This window comes from Pan paniscus, chromosome 1 (assembly GCF_029289425.2).
Source record: "Pan paniscus chromosome 1, NHGRI_mPanPan1-v2.0_pri, whole genome shotgun sequence".
NCBI classification, from domain to species: Eukaryota; Metazoa; Chordata; class Mammalia; order Primates; family Hominidae; genus Pan; species Pan paniscus.
In genome coordinates, this window is record NC_073249.2 from 53,511,068 (window position 1) to 53,534,701 (window position 23,634).

Consider the following 23,634-nt stretch of genomic DNA (forward strand, 5'->3'; position numbering starts at 1 on the left):
CAGGTGTGTTGACAGACTTCAGTCTTGCTTCCTGTGATATGAGCTCAGTTAATGAAAACTCAAAGAAGAGACCAGAGTAATTGTTTTTTTCTTTGGCAGGTCCAGACTTTAGGCCAATAAGGGAAATTCAGAGAACAACTTCATCCTGTGCTTTGGGAGAGAAAGGACTGAGAGGAAGTTGTAGGACGGTGGGGAGTCAGAGAGATCTTGAGAGGCTTCTTATTCTGTTCAGCATGTCAAGGCACTATATTTTGGGGTATTAGTTTCTGAGCTCCAATAGGGAGAAAAAATTTCTCACCCATTGCAAGGTTCATGGCAGGGGTCCCTGTAACAAAAGACAGATTAACAAGAGAAAAATATAACAAATGTATTGAACATAAATCTTATGTGACAAATGTCTTCAGAAATAAAGACTCAAAGAAACAGGGAATCTGTGTATTTGTATGCCTAGGCGTGGACAGCTGTACAGAATTATGATTGGAGAAAGGGGGTATCATGGTAATAAATTAGGGAGGTGACTTAGCAAGGCCTATTTTTCAGATCTTCTTGGCATCTCTTTGTCTTCAGATATGAGGACATTGCCCTCCTCTGAGTAGAGGGGGAGCCCTCTGGAATGAGGATCTTATGACCTAATTTCAGTGGAAGGTCAGCTAAGTTTTAAGGCCTGCTTCAGGGAAGAAGGGGTGAGAGAAGGTTAGAGTCCATCCTGCTGCTGCTATTTTCTCACATGTCAAGCTGACATATTTTGGAGTAGCATGTCCTGAATCCCATCACCACAACACTGTCCTTCAATGAGAAATGAAAAGAGCTAAAAACATGGAAGGATAACTAGTTCATAACAACAATATGAAAAATATTGTGAAGTTCATTGACTATTCCTTGCCATCTTGAGGAGGTCCCTTTTCCACTGTCTTCTTTAGCCCCTGTCTTTCCACTTAAGCTTCTTCTCAAGCCATCATTACCTATGTAACTTCAGAAATATACACTCCTTGCAGCCTGTGTAATTTTTGTAGCCTGCTACATGCTTATGCAAGTTTGAGAAAGTTTGAAGATTTTTATGCTTATTAAAGCTTGCAAAGACTAAAGGTTTTTCAGACTATATTTGTCTTTCTGTGCCTGGCTTATTTTTCTTAATGTAATGACTATTATGTTAAGAGAAACCATCCATGTTGCTGCAAATAACACGATTTCATTATTTTTACAGATCCATAATATTCCGTTGTGTATACATATCACATTTTCTTTAGCCAGTCATCTGTTGATGAACACTTAGGCTAATTCCATATCTTGGCCGTTCTAAATGATGCTGTTATAAACATGAAAGTGCAGATACCTCTTTGAAATACTAATTTTCTTTCTTTTGGATGTATACCTAGCAGTGAGATTACTGGATCATGTGGCAGTTCTATTAGTTTTTTGAAGAATCTTCATATTGTTGTCCATAATTGCTGTACTACTCTGCATTCTTATAACCAACAGTTATAAGCGTTCCTGTTTCTCTGCATCCTTGCTAGCATTTGTTATTTTTTGTCTTTTTGATACTTTGATAATAGGCATTCTAACTGGGGTGAGATGATGTCTCATTGTGGCCTTGATTTACATTTCCGTTATGATTAGTAATGTTGAGCATTTTGTTGTTTTGGGGAGAAATGAGCAGGTTACCTTCTATTCTGCCATCTTGGTAACAGCATTTGTGCCTATTTTCCTTTTCATCTGACCTTTCTTTTATTGTTTGCCCACTTTTTTGCTGATTTTTTTTACGTTATCCTTGTCTTGGATATTTACATCACCACTACAGTTTTCTCAGTGATACTTTTCATGTTTGAATGTCATTGACACCTTCTCCCAACAAGGTAGGTGTAACAGGTGTAACAGGCAACAGTAGAAGAGCTAAATAGAGATGGAGAAGGCAAGGAGGAAAAGAAATGGAAAAGAAAACAACAATAGAAAAAAAAGGGAAATTTTTGTCTCATTTTCCTCCAAAGGCTTATTTCTTTTCTCTTGCTTTGATGTATTTCACAAAGCCTCTTATTAATATGTGTATCTGTGCACAATTTGCTTCAAGACTGCTTTCTTTAAAATTGCTTTTGAATGATCACCATTCCCAAATGATGGTCATAATCACAATATACAATCATGTGATAATTACACCCGATGTAAGAAGCAAAATAATGAAAATCTGAGATAACTAGGTGGTATAATAAAAATAAATACTTGGTCTTTGTCCCTGGTTTCTGGCTCAGAACTTCAATACTCCTTGTAATTTTCTGTGTGATAGGAATGTCTTTTGTTATTCATACTTTCCAACCATACTAGATGCTATGGTAACAAAGGGACTTATGGAGGGGCACCTCTATAAGCTGGTGTGGGCAGCAGAAAAAGGAAGCTCTGATTAAAAGGTTGACACTTTTAGCCTTTACCCTCAACTCCAAGGAGGGCAGAGGGGCTGGGGCCTGGGTTTCATCACGTGGCTAATGATTTAATTAATCTTACTTGCATAATGAAGCCTCAATAAAAACTCTGAAAAATAAGGCTTGGATTGCTTCCCGGTTGGCGAACATGTTGACGTCCTGAGAGAATGGGGCACCCCAACATCACAGTCACGGAAGTTCCTGTGATTGGGAGACCCTTTAAGACTTTCCTCCACATGCTTTTTCATCTACTGTTCATTTATATTCTTCATAATAACATTGTAATCATATGCATAGTGCTTTTGTTGTTCTGTGAGTTATTTTAGCTAATTATTGAATCTGAGGGTTTATGGGAAGCCCCAAATTTGTAGCTGGTTGGGCAGGAATACAGTTGGCTTGAGGGTACCTAGGACTTATGGCTGGTGTTTAAATTGGGTGCAGTCTTCTGGGACTGAGCCCCTTAACTTGTGGAGTCTTTGCCAACTCCAGGTAGTGTCACAATTGCACTTAATTGTAGGATGCACGCTTGATGCAACAGAATTTGTGTCAGAATGCAAACAGTCATGTCTATAAGTTATATATTACTTTTGTAGTCAGTGGTAGAACAAAACGATAAGAATTTCTACCAGTGATTGGAGATATCTTCTGGGAGAAATATGGTAAAAATGTCATTTTTTCAATATATTTTCACTATAGAATAGTAAGAAGGCAAAATTTACACATTCTCAATTTAAGCTCAAGTGAATAAATATTTACTGAGCACATACTACGAGCCAAATGCCTTGCTGAATTCTAGGCATTACAACATTGAATAAACCATATAGAATTTATAATATGATGGGTGACACAGATATATGAAAACAAACAAAAGCACATTGTCCTACTAATTTTTTCTGTCCAGACAACTTAAGCTACATTTTATTCATAATCTAGGTTCTGGAACAGCTGAGTGGGAGTTTGGTGCTACCTGCCAACACTGAGTTTGATTCATTAAGAAAGATTCTTATCCTGTTTTTAAGAAAATATTTACCTTGTCTCTATATTCATCCAAAAATAATTTGAAAAGAAGACTAATTAGTTTCTATTTCTTTAAATGAGGAAAAACATTGTTCAATCTATTCTAGAAAAGTTATAAATACAATTTGTATGGATAACAATCTTAATGTATAAATTTGTCTATTAATAATATTTATAGGATTGCGGTTGTACATAATGAGCCCAAAGTCTTCACATTATGCTACTAAGACAATGCAGTGCATAGCCAGGGAGGACATTCACTTCAAATTCAGTGTAATTAGCTCCCCATGGAAGAGTGCCACACAGCTGCTGCATATGTGTCTATTGTGAAGAGGAAAATGTATAGCAAATTGTTAAAACCATTAAAATCAAAATATTAAGTGCAGAAAAGTAATGAATTTATGTAACTAAGTTAATAAAATTAAATTATTAGAAGGTGGTAATTTTATAAAGTTAATTATTTTATGAAAATAAATAATTTATAATACAGTAGTTAACTATTTATTATTCTTAGGAAGTCCAACAATTGTCTTTTCATAAACATATGCACACACACACACACATCTACAGAAAGAGAGAGAAAGAGAGAGAGAGAGATTGCAGAATTTATTTCACTTCTCGATAAATGAAAGAAATAAAAATGCTTATAAGTCACAAAAAAGAAAGTATCATCTAGGATGAGAAAGGTTACTTTTGGGTATGCTTTCTTTTTGAAATGTTAAAATGAATATCACATTAGACAAGGACATGAAACCAATGATTTTTTTCTTGCTTATTATTTCTTCCTCTACATTAATAAGTATGTCCATCACTATTTGATTCTGTTTTGCTAGTCTGCAAGGCACTACTCATTTTTGAATTCAGAGTCAAAGAGAGTACAGTACATTTATTCAGCCTTCCATTTCAAGGCAGAGAGAACTGAAATAGGAACCCTTGACTTCACAGCCCAAGTCAAATAAAAAAACATTTCAAAACATTAAAGCCAACAGAGTACCAGATTTATTATATTGGGAAAATGGACACTTATTTGTGAGTTTATTTTAAGTATCTTTCTTGTTGCTATAACCTGCAGAGGAATTACTTGAGAGATTCTGTGCTGAATGCTGTCATTATATTTAGCTTGAACTAATTGGATACAGGCTCAGAAAATGTTCAGAAAATGTTCAGATAATTAGTTTACTATTTTCAGTGCATAAATTTCTCCACAAGATGTAGAATTTGTATCATTTGTATTTAAAGTCCTTCCAAATTCCTTCCAGTAATATATTAGGAATCTAAAATTATAGTCTCCGTATACTTATTCATATTTGTAATATATTCATTGTCATAATCAAACTGTATCAGATTAATTGAATATGGATGCATTTAAATTACTGTTAACTCTTTTTGAAAAAAAGTATGTTCTTTGGCTTCTTTGACTATTTCATTTTTGTAATTTCTATAACTATCATATTTTCTTATTTATTTATGTAATATTTTTAAACTTAATTCTTGGGGCTTCAAACTGTCATCAAATCATAAAACTAAACTTAGGACAGTTTATCTTTAATACATCAAACAGATAATAGTATATTTATATAGAATTTCATTCTTTATTTTGAAAGTGATTTTGATCTGTGGGACCCATTATTGAATGCAATTCATCATATGCTCATGTGATTATAACTGATTTAAGCAGTATTTTAGAAGTGTAACATATGGAGCAGTTTTGGTGTATCAAAACAACAAAGTAGTCTAGACTCAGCAATGAGTCATTCATATGCACTCCTGTTAATCTTTCAAAACCATGATATAATTTACATTGACAACCCTCCATGTCATAAAACTTACACAAAAAATTTATGCATCCTTTGTTTATCTTCTAAGGACTCAGATATTTAAATATTATCTTTAAATTTATAGCCTTCCTAACTTAAAACTAATCTCTTGAATGATGATTTTTATGCTCAATAAAAATAAGACTTCCTAACTTAAAGCTAATATCTTGAATGATGGTTTGTATGCTCAATAAAAATATTTTTAAATGTTTTTGCCTTACTCAAAACCTAGTTTTTAAACTTATACTGTAGTTAAAAGGAGTGGAATATCCTCCTTAATTCTTATATGAAGACTATTTTCTAACCTTTTCTGTTCAAAAATTTCACCCAATGGGGATTGCCAAATGTTTCTGTAGACATTTTGAGTGGTTCGAATTCTCCATCTCTTTCCTTGCATTTTACAATTTTTTTTTTGTTTTCAGACTTTACCTTGTCATGAATATTAATGTTGACTTTGCCTGTTTTTGTTATTTTTAGAATTATAGTTGTAACTTAAGAGTTACAATTTTTGAACAATAATAAGTCATACAGAACTTACCTTTATTTGTGTTTTTAAGTATTATAGGTACAAATAGCTTATTTTATAGTTTATAAAAGCACCAGAAAGAACACTGGTTTTAACTTCTCCAAATTATCATTTTATAAAGTACAAATGTTTTATTCTTTTATTCTATATTTTTATTTTTAATTGACAAATAATTATTAATTGGGTACAGTGTGACATTTATATATATACATATATACATATATACACATATATATATTTACAATGTGTTATGATTAGATCAGACTAATTAACAAATCCGGGACCTCACATACTTATTACTTTTGTAGTGAAAAGATTTAAAATCAACTCTTCAAGCAATTCTGAAATATACAATACATTATTATTTATTGAAGTTAGCATTTTTTTTTTTGCAATAGATCACTAAGCTTTTTCCTCTTAACTGAAATGTTGCACTCTTTTGATCAACATCCCCTTATGCCCTTCCACCAGTCTCTGGTAACCATCATTCTATTCTCTACTATGAATTCAATTTTAATGACATAATTTTTTTTTAGGCAAAATAGTATTCCTTTATGTATATATATATATCATATTTTCTTTATCCTTTAATCTGATGATGGACACCTAGGTTGCTTCCATATCTTGGCTATTATGAATAAGGCTGCCATGAACATAGGCATGCAAGACATCTCTTCAACATACTTTTTCAATTTATTTGAATATATACCCAGAAGTGAGATTACTGTATTGCATGCCTATTTTTAGTTTTCTGAGGAAACTCCATACTGTTTTTCATAATGGCTGTCTTGGCCGGGCGCAGTGGCTCATGCCTGTAATCCCAGCACTTTGAGAGGCCAAGGCGGGCGGATCATGAGGTCAGCAGATTGAGATCATCCTGGCCAACATGGTGAAACCCTGTCTCTACTAAAAATACAAAAATTAGCTGGGTATGGTGGCGCTTGTCTGTAATCCCAACTACTCGGGAGGCTGAGACAGGAGAATCGCTTGAACCAGGGAGTTGGAGGTTGCAATGAGCTGAGATCGCACCACTGCACTCTAGCCTGGCGACAGAGTGAGATTCAGTCTCAAAAAACAAAAAAAACATAATGGCTGCCTTAATTTACATTCCCACCAACAGTGCAAAGAGTTCTCTTTGCTCCACTCCTCTGGCTAACACTTACATTTTGTCTTTTTGATAGTAGCCATTCTAACAGGTATGAGGTGATATCTTATTGTAGCTTTAATTTGCATTTCCCTGATGATCAGTGATGTTGATCAGCTTTTCCTATACGTGTTGGCCGGTTATATATGTTCTTTTGAGAGGTGTTTCTGTAGGTCCTTTGTCTTTTTTGTGACTCGGTTATTTGTTTTATTGCTGTTGAGTTGTTTGAGTCCTTATATATTTTGGATATGAGCCCCCTATCAAATGTATTATTTGCCAATATTTTCTCCTAATCTATAGGATGTCTGTTCATTCCATTAATTGTTTTTTTTTTTCTGACTGTGCAGAAGCCTTTTAGTTTGTTATAATCCCATTTGTTTGTTTATGTTCTTGCTGCTTGTGCTTTTGGGTTCCTAGACAATAAATTATTGCCCAGAGCAATGTTGTGGAATACTTCCTCTATGTTTTCTTCTAATAGTTTGACAATTTCTGGCCTTACATTTAAGTCTTTGAGTTGATTTTTGCATATAGCATGAGATAAGGTCCAATTTCATGCCTTTGCTTGCAGATATCCAGTTTTCCCAGCACAGTTTAGTGAAGAGATGATCTTTTCTCCATGGTGTGGCCTGGCACCTTTGTTAAAAAAATCAATTGCCCATTAATTCATGGGTTTATTTCTGGGCTCTTTATCCTGTTCTATTGGTCAATCTTCCTGTCTGCTTTTATGCCAGTGCCATTCTATCTAGATTACTATAGCTTTGTAATAGATTTTGAAGTCAGATACTGTGATGTCTCCAGATTTGTTTTTTGTTTTGTTTTGTTTTGTTTTGTTTCTCTTAAGATTGCTTTGGCTGTTTGAGGTCTTTTGTGATTCTATACAAATTTTAGGACTTTTTTAATCAAAATTCTGTGAAAAATGACATTGATATTTCAATCAGGATTGCAGTAAATCTGAAGATCACTTTGAGTCGTATGGATATTTTAACAATATTGTTTCCTCCAGTTTATGACCACAATAACGCTTTAGATTTATTTGTGTCATCTACAGTTTCTTTGATTGGTGTTTCATAATTTACAGTATAAAGATCTTTTACCTCTTTGATTACATTTATTCTTAAGTATTTTTTTTATGCTATTGTGAATGGGACTGGTTTTAATTATTTTTTCAGGTAGTTTGTTTTTAGGGTAAAGAAACACTGTTGACTTTTATGTGTTGATTTTGCTGAATTTGTTTATCACTTCTAACAGCTTTTTGGTGGAGTAGTTAAGGTTTCAATATACTGTAAGTTCATGGCATCTGCAAACAGAGACAATTTAACTTCTTCCTTTTTTTTTTTTTTTTTTTTTTTTTTTTGAGACGGAGTCTCACTCTGTCTCCCAGGCTGGAGTGCAGTGGCGCAATCTCCGCTCGCTTCAAGCTCCGCCCCGCCTCCCGGGTTCACGCCATTCTCCTGCCTCAGCCTCCCGAGTAGCTGGGACCACAGGCGCCCGCCAAGGCGCCCGGCTAATTTTTTGTATTTTCAGTAGAGACGGGGTTTCACCGCGTTAGCCAGGATGGTCTCGATCTCCTGACCTTGTGATCCGCCCGCTTCGGCCTCCCAAAGTGCTGGGATTACAGGCGTGAGCCACTGCGCCGGGCCACTTCCTTTTTCTATTTAGATGCCTTTTACTTCTTTTTCTTGTCTAATTGCTCTGGCCAGAACTTCGAATACTGTGTTGAACAGAAGTTGTTTGAATGGGCAACGTTGACTTTGCCCCTGATCTTAGAAGAAAAGCTTTTAACTTTCTACCATTGAGTGTAATGTTAGCTGTGGAGTTTTTATACATGGCATATATTATGTTGAGGTACATTTCTTCTATGCCTTATTTGTTGAGAGTTTTCCATCATAAAAGGATGTTGAATTTTGTCAAATGCTTTTTATACATGACCTTGCAATATTTGATTTTTAAGTGTGTCCTCAGTAAAAGTATATATCCCTGTAGAACTGGAAAGTTTTGTTAATTATTTTTGTATGCTAAGAACCTAGGTCAGTGCCTGATTCTTAAAAGTAAATTGAGAAATATTTCTTAGTTGTATTGCTTAGAATTGTCTCCTAAGCCATGGAATATTTTGTAGTCAATTAGAAATGTTCTATTTTTTAAGACACATTTAAAATATATGTTTAGATTACTTACTATGTTATTTTCTGATATAATTACTATTCACCCAAGTTACTTTTAAGCAGAATTTGAGTTAGTAGATCCCTAGACTAATTTCTAAATATTTTATCTTCCGAAGTGTAAAATAAGAGCCTTTTAATGGAAGTAAGGAATGTAAATTAGTGAAGTGAAAAATTCTGGCCAGTTGCTACCATGACCTATGATATCTGGTTCTCCAAATTTAAAATAAGTCGGAAGTGCAGATTTTTATATTAAATGTTAAATGATGGAACTTATTAAACTTCAATAAATTTAGGCAGCCCAAATGAAACTCCTCTGTAGTTCAGATTTGGACTAATTACTGACAGTTTGTAACTTCTAGCCATATGTTGTTTTCTTGAGACACAGAGAGGTAGGTTAATGATAGTGTCACAAAAATCTAACTGGATAGGAAATACTAAGTATTAATTATCCCTAATTTTTATTTCTCATATGTAAAGTCAGCATGATAAAGTGCAATTCATAAAATTAATCTAAATTCTTCATTGTCCAGAATTAAAAGAGAAAGTAATTGTGTAATGTATTCTTATCAGGATGGAATCAGATGCTTGGAATCTTACTTTTTACATAACTTTAAAGTCAATAGGTTTTGAAAATAGTGTCATAAAAATCTTTTTTTCCTCTCTGTAAGGAAAGTTAATAACAGAAAGACAGGAAATCATACATGCAGAGTGATTCACACAAGCAGAAGGGCAGCATCACTGTGCTTGTACGAAAGGATTTCATAGGGTGGGTAGCATGATACATATTTTGAAGGATGAGGAGGACCTGCAGAGATGGTTTTGAAACCGAGTTTTGACCTGCAGAGATTGTTTTGAAATCTCTTGTATGAAATTGTTACCCACAGTGAGTTGGAACCCAAATATGAGGAAGAAATTTTCAGTATTTAGCTAAATAGTCAATCATCTGACTTACTAATAGTCTGCTGGGAAGTACTGAAAAGTCATCCTGGAAAGCAGTTTGGGAGCTAGACCTTAGAATGCCCTGAATGCTGAGTCTTTGGAGTTTTTGATGCAGTGAATGGGGAGTCATGGCAAGTTTTTAAATGAGGACATGGGGGAGGTGACATCGTCAGACTTGTACTTTTATGAAATTGATGTGAAATTTCTGTATTTATCTGAAAAGAGACATTATGGGGAAAAGGGAAAGAGTTAGTAAGTTATTTCAATAAATCAGGCATGAGATAATAAAGACCTGGTCTAGGACTGTTAGGGTGAATATATTGATTAAAACCAAAGAGAGAATTCTGGGAAATAACTGACCTTAGTGAGATAGATGATACATTTATTTAAGTATATTAAAATTATAGTACATAAGTAAAAAAATAAGTGGTGATATGTAAATGAAGCTCAGTAACAGGATGAAATATATGTGTGTATGTGTGTGTATATATATACACCTATACATACACACACACACACATATATATATGTATATGCATAGATATACTTGAAGGTTGTGCACATAAATGTATAATTGTAAAGCCTTAAGAAATATAAGGCTTAGAGAGCCATAAGGAAGGTTAAAAAGAACCACAAGGAAGATGAGTTTAACTAAGGACTTTATCCTGAGGTTCATAAAGGAGAGTCTAGAAAGAAGACAAATCAGAGAAAATGAGCAAGGGGTCCAAGAGTATTCTGGAAGCTGAGATAGACTGATGTGAAAAGACGGAGCTCCAGAATTAGAATGTAGTTTGTCAAACACTGTAAGAAAGTTCAAGTAGGATGAATGCTGACAAAAACCACTAGATTTAGGAATTACATTATGATTGAGTCCAGAGGAAAGAATGAAGGAATGTAAAAGAATTATAGTTGAGAAAATAAGGGATAGAAACCAGTAATTTGTGCCAATAAAATTCTTGATTTTTTTTTTGACCTCCCACACTGTTCTGTTAAATCCAGTAATTTTATCATCTCATTCCATATGGTATTGATGGACACAGATTAAAGGAAACAAAATTTCTGCCAGAAACACATTCCTTCTTCCAAGAAAGGCACATGTTCATGATAATAAAACAAATGGAAAAGTAGGTAAGACCAAACATTTAAAAGTGTCTGAAATCTTTAATGATTTAAATGTCATTGGTATTCTTTTAGATACTTATATAAGTATTTGTTAGGAAAAAAATATCATCAGTAAAACTTCAATTGAATTCAGAATTCTACTAGAAAAGAAATATGATAAATTTAACGAAAAGGAATCATAGTGTATGTTTATACTAGCAACAATAGCAGAAACATTTATTGTAAAACCCAATAACTAGACATAGCAAAGTAAAAAAGCTTTGCATATTGTGACATTACAATTCTTCACATTCTCAAACCTCTGTTAAAGAACCAAAGTGACAAAATAGAGGTATTGAGTGAACCTCGAATGTTTGTTTCTTGTTTCTGGCATATGAATGTTCTAAGCATTAAACTATGCAATAAATTGTCTTTTGATGTAGGCCGCTAACATAAGTAGAAAAAATTTATTTATTTTTCCAATCAAATGTCACTGACTGTGTGCCAGGCATTGTGTTAGACATTGTGTAAGTAACAGAAAGCAAAATCATGGTCTCTGCCCTCTTGGAACATAGGATCTAGCTGAGATAGATTATTAATAAATTAAAAACATAAACAAGGTGTAATAGGTTTCAAAAAAGCTATGAAAGTTTTAACAGGTTATATTCAAGAGTAACTGCAGAAAGACAGGTTTTAAGTAAGGTGATAAGGAAATACCTCTTTGGGGAGGTAATATTTGAGCTGCAATGATGACACCAGCCTAGTCCAGTAAAAGCCTGGGAAGTAGCATTATAGGAAGGATAAAAAAATACAAAGTTCTTGAGGTAATATATAATTTAGCATATTCAAACAACTGATAATAAAAATAGCTTTTTAAATACTTACTATTTACAGTAATTTTAGAGGTTTTATTTTGTTTATTTTTTGTAATCACAGTGGGATGTAGATGTCAATATGAATCCCAATTCACAGTTATAAAACTGAGGAACAGAGAGCTTAAGTAACTTGTAAAAGATCAATTAGTAAGCGGAAACACTTGACTGAAACTATTGTATGTGTTTTCAAAATCCAAGCTCCAAACCATTGTATGTTGTATTGCCTGTATGATCCATATTTTTGGCAGGTGGACCTGTCCACTGGCATCAAAACCCAAGTCCAAATCAACTTGTGATCTGATCTTCCTCCACACTTTCTATTTTACAGAAGGTGCAATCATCTGCCTCATTATCTAGAGACCTGTGTATCATCCTCATCTTCTCTCTACTTTAGTACCAAATTCAATCATCATATCCTCTTAAAATTTAATGTCTAAATGCATTCTGAATAAGATCTGTTTCTGCAAATACCACAGTAGAATGTACATTCGTCTTTCACTAGGATTGCTGCATTAACACTATAGTTTATCTTGCTCAATTTTCCCATGCCACCTCCTCATTCACAAGCCATTTTCCACATTGTCATCAAAGTGAGCATCCTAAAAACATGATCGTATCACTCCTCCTCTTAAAAACACTTTAGTTTTTCCCCATTGCCTGTAAGATGAAATTCAAAATACTTAACATGGTTTCAAAGTAGGGTAACCATATGTCCTGTTATTTCTTAGACAATCTCAACTTATATCATTATTTTTCAGTGTAATTCTTAACTGCATCCCCATTATCTTAAAACATATCTTGGTACTTTAAGACCTAGTCCAAACTTATTGCTCCAGTCTCATTTCTGACCTCTCCATTCAACCCATATACTTAAACTCTATGCTATTAGATTGTTTGTAGTTCCTGAAGTCTCTCAAGCGTTTTATTTATTTATTTATTTATTTATTATATTTTTATTTTTTACTTCCACTAGAGAACATGCTGGACATTCTGCTTATAGCTTTCAACTTAACACTCACTCTTCCCAAATTTCTACTCAATTTTAGGTCTCAACTTAGACATCACCTCTAAGTCAGCTCTCTGGCTTTTCTACTAAAAGAATAAGCTAGGTGCCCTTCCTAAGTATGTATTACTGCCTAATTATTACATATATTCACCCAAGTGTTTTTGCCTATTTTGCTATTGTTACCATTCACAGCAGTGTAAGTTCTTGCAGACAAGGAAAATATCCCTGTTTGTTTAACTAGCTCCTGGCCCATATTCAACACATAATACTTCTATTAACTGATAAGATACTGTTAGTTCTATATAGGAGCTCTGTATTCCTAGCACTGAGGATGATTGATGCCCTACACAAAGTGCATTCTCAACGCATATTTATTAAGTGACTACTTTAATGCACAAATGAATACATTGGTGTTTGGGGACTTTAATAGTGAATGGAATTAATTTTAATTAGCGTTGCTGTTTAAGGTGATATCAATAGGATTCAGATGTGTGGAGATGGGAAGAGTTCATTTCCTATAGGAATAAGCACTGTAGGTTAAAAAACTGTTCTGTATTTGAAAAATATAGTGTGTGAAATGGTAATGTAATTGAACCAAGGAATGTTTGTTTGTTTGTTTGTTTGTTTGTTTTGAAGAGTAAATGTAACATCAAATTCTCAGGCGTTCCAGCACTTTATTCTGGCTACTCCCTTTAATTTGGGTTTAACATATCATGGCTTGGTCTTCTCCAGGATACTTGTTACACCTCGAGAACTAGGTTTGTCCTCAAATTCACAGGAAAACCTAGCTATATCACAATAAGAACAGCTAACTCCAGTCATCTGCAAGCCACTCACATGAGCTGTTCAAGTTAAGCACTCTTCACACCTAGGTTTATAAATTAGAGAATATATTAGGATTTCATAGACATAGACAAAAATGTGGAACCACTTTCCTATCCTTTGCCTTACCTTCTCCCTGTATCTCAAGTGAAGACGCTCTTATAGTGATAGTCATCTCAACTAGATAGACACTATAGATACACGTGAGATGGGAGGCTTCCCTTCCACGAGAACCCACAGATTTATTACATTAGAAACAGGAGCTTGCTTCTGTTGCCTCAAGAAGTGAAGGTTGATTTCTTATTTTCTGTATCTTATTCTGATTTCTTATTTTCAGCTGTATCAGTCTTCCTAGTAAAGGGAATTTGTCAACAAAAGAAACTAGAATTTTTGAGGTTACCATTTGTTAAATAGAAGCTTAACTTACATTCTCAAGAAACTCTTCTAAACTTAAACAAATTTGACATTTGCTCTCTTACCTTCATTTTTAAAGGAAAAAAAAATTGCAACAGAATTTTTAAAAAGAAACCCTCATACACCATATCACCCCCCCAACTCGTAAGCATTCAAACATACATAAACAACGTGTGTGTGTGTGTGTGTGTGTGTGTGTGTGTGTGATATACAGAAGATTAGTTGCAAACTGATATACCAGGTGCAATTTATCAGTTAGGTGGAGAAATGAAACTAAGATGATGGACAGCTAGAGACTACTGGATGTACAAAGCCTGTTTTAGTCTGTTAGGGCTACTAGAACAAAGTACTGTAGACTGGGTGGCTTATAGACACCAGATATTAATTTCTCACTGTCTGAAGGCTGGGAATTCCACATTCAAGGTGCTGGGAGATTTGGTGTCTGGTGAGGGCCCATTTCCTAGTTCATAGATGGTACATGGTAGAAGGGGCAAAGAGTTTCTCTTTTTTAAAAGGGCAATTGCATTCATGAGGGTTCCACCTCCATGAACTAATCACCTCCCAAAGGCTTCACTTCCTAATACTATTACCTTGGGGATTAGGATTTCAATGTATGAATTTTGAGGGGACACAAACATTCAGACCATAACAGGTGCCTACCTCCCTATTTTTTTGTTCTCACCCATGAGAATATTTAAAAGCAGGTCTTCTTTACAGTGTTCAGTGTTATGGTACATCGTGTGACGTTAGGTTTTTTTTTTCCACATTTTTTTCAGTGATTTTTATTTGTTTCCATTATGATGTCTCTTCTTGTATGAAGAGTAAATACATGCTTAATGTACAAAAAATATTGATCTTTCTTCACTATTGGGTGTTTTAACTGAGAAAATGTGGTTAGCAAAACGAAAGGGCAGTTTAAAAAATATAATTATCAGTGAAGTAATGACACATTTATAGCCAAGAACCATATGATGAGAACTTTTTACATATGTCAACACAATTTACTGAGGCAGAAATGCATAAAATATGGAATGCTCACAGATTTTTCTATCTCAAATTTCTGAACAGAAAGAACGGGAGAGAGGCTCTAACTTGGCCTTTATGTTTCGACTGCCTTTTGCTGCTGGGAGGGTGTTTAGCATCAGTATGTTGGACACTCTGCTGTATCAGGTATACAATATTTCTTTTTGTTTTCTCTAAAATGGTTGTTTTCTGTTTTAGATTTTATTTAAATGAATAATACATCTAGTGTTTCACATGCAGCTATTAACTTAAAATTGGCTCCAAAAGTAATTCAGTATTTTATTTCATGTACTTAATGACATAAATGCTCCTATGAAACATTTTGTAAGAAAAATACTATTTTAAAAAATAACCTACGGAAATTATTTCAGGCATTCTTTTGTGCCAGTGCCCTGCAGTGTTTAATATATTTAATATATTTTAGTACATTTTGCATGTTACTCCAAGCGTATTACTGGATTAAAAAAGGTAAAAAAAAATTACCAACTTAATAAAAACAGCATTCCTTATACTATACATTTTTTCCAGGTTTGAAATAAAATACCAAATTGATGTCAATAAACTGATAAACTAAGGACATTTTAAGAATCTGCTGATTGTTGCCTATTTTAGAAAAATATGAAAAGACTACAACAACTAAAACCATTGAGTTTGTTCCTGAATGCCAAGTTAACTTTTTCATTTTATCATAGCTAAGAGGTTTGTGGAGGTGTTTGTTCATACTAATATCATCGTTTTTGTCTCTGCCAGAAACTGCATAGCAGTAATATCTCATTTTTTCTGATTCAAGTAATCAGACAATCTCTAAATATTTCCATTAAGAAGAAAGAAATATTTGTAGAGTTTTAAATTATTTGATAACATTAATCTCAAATTAAGCATTTCAGAATTTTATTGTACCTATTCTTTTTGCTTATTTATGTACTGTCTTCTATAATTGCTTGACTGAACAAACTAATCCAAAGAAAGTTAAAGCTTTTCTGCAGAACTTTGGGATAATTTTGCCCATGATTATGCCTCTAGCAATGTCAGGAACCATCTGCTTATGTCAGATAAGAGCTGGAGCAAACACAACAAAGTAGAATAAATACCCCTATTATCCTTAAAGTTTCCAGACATATTATCTGGGTACTACAGGAGGCAGGGCTCCCACTCCAAACACTGTTACCAAACACACATACTTCTGATCTCTTAAAGAGATTAAATTGCAGGGGATGGTTTATTTGAAGAGCAGTGTTGAAACTGAAGATTTTATATCAATAGGAGCCAAATGCTTGGGTACCATTATGCACCAGTAGTTTTAAGATTTTTTAAGCCACAGTATCCTCTGTTTAAATAAAATCTTGTAAGGAAATCTCATGTATAAGTTAAATAGAAGAAAAACTGTTCTAAAAACTGTTCTATAGAAATGGAAAGCAGTAGTTTTTTCTTTCTCTTTATTTTTGCCTCACGTTTATGTTATAAATAGAGATACAGGAAATTGCATGATTTTCTGAAACTTCTGAAGAAAGAGTGAACTAGAACTATATATATATATATATATATATATATTTTTTTTTTTTTTTTTTTTTTTTTTTTTTTAAGACAGAGTCTTGCTCTGTCGCCCAGTCTAGAGGGCAGTGGTGCGATCTCGGCTCACTGCAACATCCAGCTCCCAGGTTCATGCAATTCTCCTGCCTCAGGCTCCCAAATAGCTGAGATTACAGGTGTGCACCATTACATCTGGCTAATTTTTGTATTTTTAATACAGACGAGGTTTCACCATGTTGGTCAGGCTGGTCTCGAACCCCTGACCTCAGGTGATCTGCCAACCTTGGCCTCCCAAAGTGCTGAGATTACAGGTGTGAGCCACTGTGCTCAGCCTAAAGTCTTAAATGTTGACACAGTAAACATATTTTGCATTTCAATAAATACCTGCATTTGTGTGTGTGTAGATGTGTATGTATATATAACTGAAACAAAATATTAACAACACTTACCCTTTCTGCTCATAATTTGTTGTACTATTTTCTATCTTACTGAATATACTCCATTTCATTTTAAAAAATTGCTGGCATTAATTCATAACTATTTTGTGGCTTTTTTGAAAAACACTTAAGTAGAGGACTTCTGAATTAGTAAAATCCAGAGCATAATTTCTCTTCAGTGGGACTTTTGATCTACTGTCAATGGTTCTTGAATGACTGGGAATTATTTTCAGTCACATTTTCTTTAATTGCTTACTAACAAAATGGTCTGTGTCTGTAAAGACTATTCTAGCTTTCAACCTTTCCAATAATATAAGAGATGCACTGTCACCCCAGGGAAATGCAATGATTCTATTTATCTATTTATTTATTTATTTCATTTTATCTATTTTTTGTTTGTTTGTTGTTTTGAGATGGAGTCTTGCTCTGTTGCCCAGGCTGGAGTGCAGTGGTGCAGTCTTGGCTCACTGCAAGGTCTGCCCCCCGGGATTCATGCCATTCTCAGCCTCCCAAGTAGCTGGGACTACAGGTGCCCGCCACCACGCCCAGCTAATTTTTTGTATTTTTAGTGGAGACAGGGTTTCACCGTGTTAGCCATGCTGGTCTCGATCTCTTGGGACCTCCCAGGAGTGCTGGGCCTCCCAAAGTGCTGGGATTACAGGCATGAGCCACCTCCTTAATTTTTTAAAGGTTCAATTTTAGGCCTGGTGTGTTGGCTCATGCCAGTAATCCCAGTATTTTGGGGTGGCCAAGGCAGGCGATCACTTGAGGCCAGGAGTTCTAGACCCGCATGGCCAACATGGGAAACCCTGTCTCTACTAAAAATACAAAAATTAGCCAGGCGCCATGGTGCATGCCTGTCATCTCAGCTACTTGGGAGGCTGAGGAAGGAGAATCACTTGAACCCGGGAGGCGGAGGCTGCAGTGAGCCGCTATCATGCCACTGCACTCCAGCCTGGATGACACAGCAAGACTCTGTCTCAGATAAATAAATAAATAAATAGAAGGCCCTATTTTATCATGAAGTGTTGCAGAAAGAGAATATGCAATAATAAATGATAAATATAGTTTAGAAATTTACTTCACTAGCTTAGAGCTTAATACTAAAAAAAGACTGAAATTTTTCATTGAAAATTTGTTTTAATTGTTTCAAGTTTTTATGATAGTCATCATTTCATTTGGGGTTTTTGTTTTAAAAATTCTAAAAATGTTTTTATCATGCCTAATAACACACATAAAATATAAGCATAGTTAGATATTTCTAGACAAAAATTATTTCCTATGTTTCCTTATGAACAGCTTAACTGTACGTGTTTATCTAGGATACTAACAAGATAGATTAAATTTACTTTTGTATGGAGGGTTAAAAATGTGATATGAGAAATAATCTTTTAGAAGTCAGATGTTCACACTTCTAGCTGTTCTACACATCTCATACACATTATATATAAATATATATTTATATATTGTTCGTTTGTTTATATTGCAGTCATTTGTGAAGGATTATATGATTTCTATCACGAGACTTCTGTTGGGACTGGACACTACACCAGGATCTGGGTTTCTTTGTTCTGTAAGTTAATAATCTCTAGAATAAAAGATTGTTGTGATAGAAGGTTCTGAAATCTATCTACCATGTACTTTGCTAATTCTTCTATGTCATATGTTATTTTTTGTATTGTGAATCCAGAGTTGCATTTGAGTTTTTTAAATTCCTTTAAAAATTTCAGGGAAAACATATTATTTTTACTTAATAGTCATAATAAATAGCCATTTTCTGTAAAATGCTGAATGAATTTGGCCAGGCATGGAGGCTCACACCTGTAATCCTAGCACTTTGGGAGGCTGAGGCGGGTGGATCATGAGGTCAGGAGTTAGAGACCATCCTGGTTAACACAGTGAAACCCCATCTCTACTAAAAATACAAAAAATTAGCTGGGTGTGGTGGCGGGCCCCTGTAGTCCCAGCTACTCGGGAAGCTGAGAATGGCGTGAACCCAGGGGGCAGAGCTTGCAGTGAGCCGAGATCGCACCACTGCACTCCAGCCTGGGCAACAGAGTAAGACTCCATCTTAAAAAAAAAAAAATGTTGAATGAATTTTTTTTTGTTAACTGGCAATTTGAAACTGCCGTAGGATACTATACTGTCCACGAAAACGGTGATCATGCTTTTTAACTCCTTTGTTTTATAGATAAGTATACTTTGCCCAAGTAGGCTGAATGAAATGATTTGGTAACAGTTCAGATTTACAAGAAGCAAAGGGGGACTACAATTTTTGTTTCCTGTCTGGTATCACTATGCTTATTCTACTATTCATCTTTCTCAATATGGGCATTATTAGAACATTGGGTGGAACAAGTCAGTATGGTGCTAGAGTGTCTTTTGCACTTCGCATTTGGTAACATCAGCAGACCCTGTACATTAAATACCAGTGGCAGCCTCCAGTTATTGCAGCATGCAAAATAGTTTCCATATGCTTTACATTTCCCAGTCAATTACCAGTGCTCTATTGCCTACTGATATCGAACTGATATAATGTCATACTGCCCTAAATTGAGTACTTGGATTTCTTAAGTTTGGTGATGCATAATAAATAAATTTAATACATGGATAAGCATGAAATATTACTTGGAGATTTCCAAATAGTAATAATTTCTCCCTTTAAGAAGTGAAAAATGCTTGAGCCAGGGATGTCAGTTGAGTCTGCAGTGAGCCATGGTTGCACCATTGCACTGTAGCCTGGGTGACAGAGTGAGACCCTGCCCCCCACAAAAATAAACAAATAAAGAAATGTAAAGTTACCACTAGGTTTTTATTTCTGACACATTTAATATGTAAATAATTTGTGTGTATTATAGATGAAAATCACTGCAGATGACTTATGGATCAGAACTTATGCCAGACTTTATCAGAAGTTGTGCTCTTCTACTGGAGATGTTCCCATTGGAATCTACAGGACTGAGTCTCAGAAACTTACTACATCTGAGGTTTGGAAATAACAAAATATTCTTGTTTTGATGTTTAATCTGATGAGTGCAATCATTCATAAGCTTATAAACTGATTTATAAAAAATGCAAGAGAAAGTGAAAAAGAATGCTACCTGAATACGTAGTGTTAAATCTCAGAACCAAATTTTTTTTCAACTATTTGTTTTACTAAACTATGTCAGTCTTCCAAAAAATATTGTTGGCTAAGGGGCTGTTCTAAGTTTATGGATGTTGGGCTTTAGATGACTTTTGTAGATCTAGGATTAGCTGTTTCTGGAAGATTATCAGGAAGCAAATTAATTACAAATAACCTTGAGGTTCTGACACATAAGAAAAGTTCTCAGGGCAAGTAACCTAGATTTCTAATGTATACCCCTACTGCATATATTAGCATTTTGAAGGAAGCAAAGCAAAGCAAATTTAGTAAGTGTTAAAATTCACATTTCTCAATCTCTAGATTGGTGACCACTCTAAAGCCAAAAGAAAACTCTGAGTATAAGAGTAGTGTCAGATCTTCCCAAAGTAAACCTCAGTAAATTTAACAGCAAACTTGATCTTGTTAGTATGGAAGGAGAATCTCTGGTAAGTTCATGCAGCCGAAACATATTTGCATTTTGATTTGATCACTTCATGTGGTTCATGTTGTTCTAAGTAATTTTTATAGCCTTAGTGTAATATCACCTTTTAGGTCAGACTCTTTTTTGAAATAAAGATTTTGGATGAATTCATCATTCTATCAATATCTATAAAATTATTTAATGTAAATTATGGTTTGTATTCTTGAATTTTTTTTTCTTCAGACACTTCAAATTTATTACAAATTAAAAAGAAATTTTGGTCAGCCATTTTTTTTGGTCTGATACAAAATTACCTCAACTTTGAGGCTCAGATCAGACACATACATTTCAGTAATTTCTATGATCATTAAACCACCTCGTGACAAAATTAATAAATCCCTATATAGAAAAGAACTTTATAGAAAGCATAAGGATAACGGGGTAGATTTTTGTTGTTGCTGATCAAATTTATAGTTTGACACTTATATAAGTTACCAGCAGAAAATAGGTTAGTTTTTCTGAGTTGCTTCTTGGTGGTGTCACTTTAGCTTCAGGAGTGTTAAATGGAGCTATGTGGCCTGGCACAGTGGCTCACGCCTGTAATCCCAGCACTTTGGGAGGCCTAGGCAGGTAGATCACAAGGTCAGGAGTTCAAGATCAGACTGGCCAATATGGTGAAACCCCATTTCTACTAAAAAAAAAAAAACAAAAATTAGTCAGGTGTGGTGGTGCACACCTGTAGTCCCAGCTACTTGGGAGGCTGAGGCAGAAGAATTGCTTGAACCTGGGAGTCGGAGGTTGCAGTGAGCCAAGATCATGCCACTGCACTCCAGCCTGGGTGACAGAGCGAGACTCTGTCTCAAATAATAATAAAAAAATTTTTTTAATGGAGTTTTGCTGCCGTCTCTCCTCCTGAGTCCGAGTTTTTCTTTTCCTGTGGTGGTTGTGGTTCACACTGCAAAGAATGAGACAAATCAAGAGAAAATCAGGAATGACTGACTGGAAAAACAAACCAGACAGTTAAATATGTAAGATGTTTGTCTAGATATGCCTAAAATTTTAAGAATACTGGATTCAAAACAATATTATTTAATTAAAGGTTAAGAGAAGATCAAGTGCTTTCATACCCAAGTAATTAAGCACGATCATGATCTGTTCAGGCAGCTATAACAAAATACCATGGACTGGGTGGCTTGTAAACAACAGAAATTTAATTCTCAAGTTTTGAAGGCTGAGAAGTCCAAGATCAGGGCACCAGTTGATTACGTGTCTGTTGCGGACCTGCTTCCTGGTTCTCAGATAGGCATCTTCTCACTGAATTCTCACCTGGTGGAAAGGGAAGGGGATCTCTCTGAGTCCTCTTTTATAAGGCTCTTTCATGATCTAATCACCTTCCTAAAGCCCCACCTTCAAATATCATCAACATTGAGGATTAGGTTTTCACATATGCATTGTGGGGTGATGGAGAACAAATATTTAGTGTATACAAATCATTTCTTATTTGACCATAGCAAGTACAAAGAAGACTTTCATACAGTAGAGTGTTGCCATGATTTTTTGTCTCACATATAGGCTTTGGGAATTGTAATGCAGTAAATTCTGGCCTTGGTCAACTCCATGTCCATGTCAGTATTATGTATTATAATAATGTTCATATATTATTAAAATACTTTTTTGTGCTGTTGACATTGCAGATAGGAAAAGGATACTGAGTATTTGAATTGTCATCAAGGGGTATTTAACTACATTTAATCAACTCTGCCCATAGCAAATAAAGATTACCTCATTAAAATGCTTGTAAATTCTCAAATATCTAGATTATATTAAAAATATATATCATTGGGATGATAAAAGGACACTGTTTTAAATAAAAATAATGCCTCTTGTTTTTCTGTACTGAATTCAATCCATCTTCTGACACACATATTGTTATTAAATTAAATTCTGCCTATTGTAGAAAGAATTGAGGCAATTAACAAAGATAAACAATAGAAACATCAAGCACTTTTTACAACAAAATATTTTGTTGTAAACGTTTTGAGAAGTTAGTGTTACTGTACTAGCATAAACTGAGTGCTACAGTTGAGCCTGACTTCTATTTTTAATTTCCTGGTAAATAAGGTAAAAAATAGCAATATGTTGATCTATATAGTAATTATGGTCTGATACATGAAAGGATAAAATTCGTCTTGCAAAAGATTTGTTTTTCTTGGTCGTTTTTTAAAAGAATGAGTATATTATTTGCTTCCTGAATTTGGAGATTTTAGATACCATGATGAGTAATATCTATCTTTGCTCATAGCTTTGCAAGATGAAAAAAATACCATTAAAGTGCATATCTCTTACATTAATCTTTAACTAAAAAAGTAGGAAGGGACATCAATTAAATATTGACCCAATGAAGACATCGAGGTTTTTTTTGTATTTAAAGAAGAAAACATTTTTTTTTCAGATTATATAAAAATGCAGAATAAGAGCTTAGTGGATCTAACAAAATAAAATTGGCTCTGACCGTTCACCATGTCTCTCAAATATGAAATGATTCAAAAACAAAGTTTTGAAATTTAAATAACCGCTAATGTTCAAAATGGCCCTGTTCTCTTACTTGAATTTAAAGAAAGACACTAGATTTCAGGAATTAGAAACTTCGTTCAGTAATTACTATTGGAGAGTCTATATTTTTGCTTAGGTTGCTGTCAGATCTCAATTTTCCTCAACAGTTCAGAAAGCTTTGCTGCTGTCAGTCTCTCCATATGAACACATATTAAAGGTTTAGTCTATGGAAGTGGTCTGTGGCCTCTGGACCCCGGAAAGAGTTGAGGGCTAGGAGTATCACACTGAATTCTGAACGCTAAGTTAAAATAT

At 34.5% G+C, this 23,634-nt stretch overlaps 1 protein-coding gene across 4 annotated transcripts in view; it reads left to right on the forward strand.

Moving 5' to 3' along the window:
• KCNT2 (potassium sodium-activated channel subfamily T member 2) overlaps nucleotides 1-23,634 on the forward strand; it is a 390,920-nt gene that overhangs the window by 315,659 nt on the left and 51,627 nt on the right. For all 4 annotated transcript variants that reach the window (XM_008974047.5, XM_003820605.5, XM_003820604.5 and 1 more), the window contains 3 exons: nucleotides 15,303-15,404; nucleotides 18,714-18,797; nucleotides 20,083-20,211. In XM_008974047.5, the coding sequence (XP_008972295.3) occupies nucleotides 15,303-15,404; nucleotides 18,714-18,797; nucleotides 20,083-20,211 (315 nt within the window). The remainder of the gene's footprint in view (nucleotides 1-15,302; nucleotides 15,405-18,713; nucleotides 18,798-20,082; nucleotides 20,212-23,634) is intronic.